The sequence below is a fragment of the Eptatretus burgeri genome, chromosome 9 (genome assembly GCF_056783735.1).
Source record: "Eptatretus burgeri isolate ZD-2024b chromosome 9, Ebu_testis_v1, whole genome shotgun sequence".
In the NCBI taxonomy this organism is placed as follows: Eukaryota; Metazoa; Chordata; class Myxini; order Myxiniformes; family Myxinidae; genus Eptatretus; species Eptatretus burgeri.
This window is the reverse complement of record NC_140969.1, coordinates 72,573,056-72,578,055: the sequence shown is the minus strand read 5'-3', so window position 1 is coordinate 72,578,055 and position 5,000 is coordinate 72,573,056. Positions and strand designations below refer to the sequence as shown.

The 5,000-nt window shown below is 43.5% G+C and overlaps 1 protein-coding gene across 2 annotated transcripts in view; it reads left to right on the top strand.

The window, feature by feature from the left end:
• LOC147020352 (dual specificity tyrosine-phosphorylation-regulated kinase 2-like) overlaps positions 1-2,309 on the top strand; it is a 36,359-nt gene extending 34,050 nt beyond the window's left edge. For both annotated transcript variants that reach the window (XM_085895663.1, XM_085895662.1), the window contains exons 3-4: positions 810-1,218; positions 1,393-2,309. In XM_085895663.1, the coding sequence (XP_085751789.1) occupies positions 810-1,218; positions 1,393-1,694 (711 nt within the window). In that variant the 3' untranslated portion in view covers positions 1,695-2,309. The remainder of the gene's footprint in view (positions 1-809; positions 1,219-1,392) is intronic.
• Positions 2,310-5,000: the final 2,691 nt, after the last annotated feature.

Genomic DNA, 5,000 nt, shown 5'->3' with positions numbered 1-5,000 from the left:
TGAAACTGTTTCTTCGATATATGTATCTTTTCGATCCCTAAGGTCCTTAATAAAACTTTGTATTGGTGTCAAAGTCAGCTCTTCGATCCCAAGGTTTGAACTCTTTAAAATCGGAAAAAATATTTCCAAACTTGATGTTACAAAAAGTAAAAATTATATTTAATATATGAGCATATAGTAAGAGAATGAAAACAACATAATGAATATAAATAAGAATTTCGTCACAAAAATAAACAGAGGTATAAAATTATATTACAAGAATGATCAGGAAACCTGTGGGTCCGTCCCTCTTGTGTCACGATGTGAAAATTCCAAGGTTCAAATCCCTCCACCATGAGCCCTAGGATATTATGTGATTCTTTATGCTCTGAGAGAGTAACCTCCAAAGATACGGAAACACTTCTAAATTTGTATCCTGCATCTGTTGCGGAGTTACCTGCAAGGCTGTTATTCATCCCTTGGGTTTCATCTCCTTATCAACGTCTTGCATTTATTTTGTGCTTTTATATCAATTTTGAGATCTGTGGTTCCCAAGTGTATAAGCCACATCTGTTTCAGCCTCAGTTGTTCACCCTTTCATCTCTTTCTCTGAATTCTCTCTTTCGCTCACCTCTCAAAACATTTCCATTTCTCTTTCTCCCTCACCCACTGACCCACCTACTGAATATATATATATATATATATATATATATATATATATATATATATATATATATATATATATATATATATATATATATATATATATATATATACACACAGCATATGAAGTGACTCAACTAAGTCGGATGATATCAATGTTCCAACAGGTGATCGATTTTGGCTCGAGTTGCTATGAACACCAACGCGTTTACACGTACATCCAGTCACGCTTCTACCGGGCCCCAGAGGTGATTTTGGGTGCACGCTATGGTCTCCCCATTGACATGTGGTCCTTGGGATGCATCCTCGCTGAGCTGCTTACTGGGTCACCGCTGTTCCCTGGTGAAGGCGAGGCCGATCAACTCGCATGCATCATGGAGCTTGTGGGATCACCGCCACCTGCACTGCTCGAGCGCTGCGCCCGTGCACGTCAGCATTTCAGCTCACGTGGCTATCCACGCTATTGTACAACGGCAACGCACTCTGATGGAACTGTGGTGTTAAACTCCAGCCGATCACCTCGTGGAAAAGTGAGAGGTCCACCAGGCAGCCGCGAATGGACATCGGCGCTCAAAGGTAATGACTACCAAAGTCTTCTAACTTAAATTTTATAACAACTGTTCAGCTACAAAATTATGAGCAGACATAAGACAATGATTTTTGCTGCATTTTAGAAACTTGAGAACAATCTCACTCTTTCCTATCTTTTTCTCTGCCCCCATCTTATACTTCCTGACTCCCTGACTACAGGCTGCAACGATAAACTCTTCATCGATTTCCTCCAAAAATGTCTGGAAATGGACCCGGCCCTACGACTCACACCAAGCCAAGCACTGCGGCACCCCTGGTTACGCCGGCGCGTTATCAACCCCGCACCACCTGAAAAGACCGTGACAGTCAAGTACCTGCCGATCAGTTCATACATCCAAACAGAAATGGTCACAAAGCTGTTCCCAGAGACAGTCTCACCCTACAAGCCTCGCATGAACATTATCCATCCAGAAGACAATGAACTTTTCCAGCGGACGACAGTTCCTAAACTTATCACTTAAGCCTCATTGATTCCTCCAGGGGTTTCATGTGACCATCTCATCAGAAAGGCAAAATGGCTGCAAGACCTCCTTTTGTGCAAGAGGAAGCTCTAGAAACGCCATGCTTTAGCTGGTAGACGAGAAATGCCACGCTTTTATTTTTGAGATTGAAGGACTCAAAGATCAAACCAACACTCAAGATGCCATTGGCTTTGAGAAAGATCCCACAGATCACTCTGCATTGTCTGAGTGCAGGGGTGGCCTGCTCTTCTACCTCACAACCTTCCTGAGATTGGCGGTACTCGGCCCATCAATTATCCTGCGATGTGCCAACACGCAAGGACTTCTGGTCTACTGTCTAGATGTACCAACCACCCTGGCTTACGATTGTCATCAAACGATGGCAGTTACTCCAGCGCTTGCAAAACGAAAAGCCATTTTGCTATATTGCTTGTGAAAGCTGCTGTACAATATTGAGTGACCAGCACTTAGGAGGGTCAAATGTATTTGTATCTGATAATATATTGTGCACCTGAAGTTGGTGTGTGTGTGTGTGTGTGTGTGTGTGTGTGTGTGTGTGTGTGTGTGTGTGTGTGTGTGTGTGTGTGTGTGTGTGTGTGTGTGTGTGTACAACAAGCTTCTTCGCCAAAATCTAAAGTCTCGCAAATGCAGCACAGCAAGCTTTGCATCCCCAGAGACAATATGTTAAACTGTTTCACAAGGTATCTCATACACACCCGTGGATAATTACCATTATGGGAATAGTGGTATACTCATGTCTAAGCATAGTTTCATTTTGTAAAACAGTTTGGTGCCCATACAAAGTAAGCAATTCCAGAATCTTCTAATCATCAGAATAAAGTAAACAGCAACATTGATGCGAAGTGAAATGCCAGATCAAAGTCCTTCATTGAATTTCAAAGCATCATCCCTTTCAATAACTTTCCTCTTTAATCTTCCTTCCTCGCAGCCGCATTTTCTACCTACACCCCACTACATACCACACTGCCCACACTTTCGCCTGTTGCACGATTTTTTTTTTATGCCAAGGAGAATCTCGACACCCATGTGACTCTTTCGGAATGGCAGACATGTGCATACCAAGCCATTATTTTGCACATACTGAAAGATAAAGAACACCTGCACTTTCATGATGCACTATATGTATGATATGCTTACTCGTGCTGCCATGCCACATTTCTACACGGCCGCCATCTTGTTTATGCCAGCATGCTCCAAAGCATTCCTTGAAGCAGAGCTTGAGCTCTGAGTCGGTGCTATAGTGCGGGGCATACGGCGCAAAAAAAAGTTCCTCTGCCGTTCTGTAGGCCTATTCCTCCCAGGCACGTGTACGTATCTGTTACCAAGTGCGGATGCACATTGTACAGGTGTACACGTGCCCTCTTGGTGCATATGAATCGCAAACATCCTAACTTGTGCATTTGTGTGGTGCTCTTTGCTAGCACCGTCTCTCCACGTCCAACGTGATATTCTCTTTGCTTTTCTCACTGTCTTGGTTCATCATCGACCTCTGGTTCCATTATTGTCCTATCGTTTATTGTCACGTCGTTTTTATTTATCCCTCCTCCTGCCTGTCGTAACCAAAACTCTTGTCCGAGGTCGTGGTCTCTGGCTGGTACAGATTCTGCTTCTCTCTCTCTCTCTCTCTCTCTCTCTCTCTCTCTCTCTCTCTCTCTCTCTCTCTCTCTGTCTCTGTCTCTGTCTCTGTCTCTGTCTCTGTCTCTCTCTGTGTCTCTCTGTGTCTCTCTGTGTCTGTCTGTCTGTCTGTCTGTCTGTCTGTCTGTCTGTCTGTCTCTCTCTCTCTCTCTGTGTCTCTCTCTCTGTGTGTGTCTCTCTCTCTCTCTCTCTCTCTCTCTCTCTCTCTCTCTCTCTCTCTCTCTCTCTCTCTCTCTCTCTCTCTCTGTGTGTCTCTCTCTCTCTGTGTGTCTCTCTCTCTCTCTCTCTCTCTCTCTCTCTCTCTCTCTCTCTCTCTCTCTCTCTCTCTCTCTCTCTCTCTCTCTGTGTCTCTCTCTCTGTGTGTGTGTCTCTCTCTCTTTCTCTCTCTCTCTCACACTCTCTCTCTCTCTCTCTCTCTCTCTCTCTCTCTCTCTCTCTCTCTCTCTCTCTCTCTCTCTCTCTCTCTCTCTCTCTCTCTCTCTCTCTCTCTCTCTCCCTCTCCCTCTCTCTCCTTTTGTGTGATCAACGCTGTGCGCTTGATCAAATGTGTTCCGCCATAATATGGCACACTTGAATTTTTAACATTTTTACAAGTCATCTCAGCTGGGCCTCACGGGCTTCTCTCTGCTCACACGAGCGGGTGCTGGGCGGATGTTTGAAGCAAATCCGTGGATGAGCAACGTGTGAGAATGCATTACGATAGCGCATGTGTTTATGCAATTTCTTCATCTCTTCTTTCTTGTTTTTTAGCACTGTATTGTGATGGTTCATGATCAATTTCAAAAATTGGCCGTTTGTTGCTTTGAATGGTGACTGTGTTTTGACAATAGAGATACTTCACTTTGACCCTTATGCAGTGCTTTTGAAGATGAGAATGTCCATGAGACTTGGTGGAAATGTATTTTGTGTACTGAGCCAGATGCCTCGGTGTAGGACATCATTTTTGTACATAGTCACAGTCACTTTTAGCACCTGCCTGGTGATAGTGCATCCTGAATTGCAAAAGTGGTAAAAGAAAAGGATCCTGCTCTGCCTGTTTTGTGCGGAGATCGATGATGTTGAAAGGAAGAGGATGCACTTCCTGTTGACACCAGTGGAAAACTCCAGGTGTTTAGCTTGGCCTGATTTTCCAAGGCCCTGTTATGTACATGTGCCCTCGACTATAGCTTCTGGCAATGTAAAGTGTGATGATGTTCTCCGAGCAGAATAAAGTGAAATACCTGGAATATTGAATCGTTTCTGTCTGTTAATGCCCCTTTATAAAAGAACATTCACACATTCAACAATTCCCTCCCACACCGAATCCTACCCCCATCATGCCCCCCACCCCCATCATGCCCCCCACCCCCCCTGTTCCCTCCAAAAAAAAATTCCTCCAAAAGCCTGAGTCTTGTGAACAAAACCTACAACAAAAGGAAAGTCACAAAAATACTTTTAAAAGAATTCTAAAGCATTATTTAATTATTTCTTACAAATAAATGTCAGATTCCAAAATCTGAGAATTACCAGTTCTGATTGTACTCAAACTTCTCGCTCCACATTCTTTGACTACTTAACGAAACGGACTGTTTAACATCAGTTCCCACCAAAGAATTTACTCCTGGCAAGAATTTTATTTTCAAAAAAGAAAAAGAAAAATCGTTTCCGTTA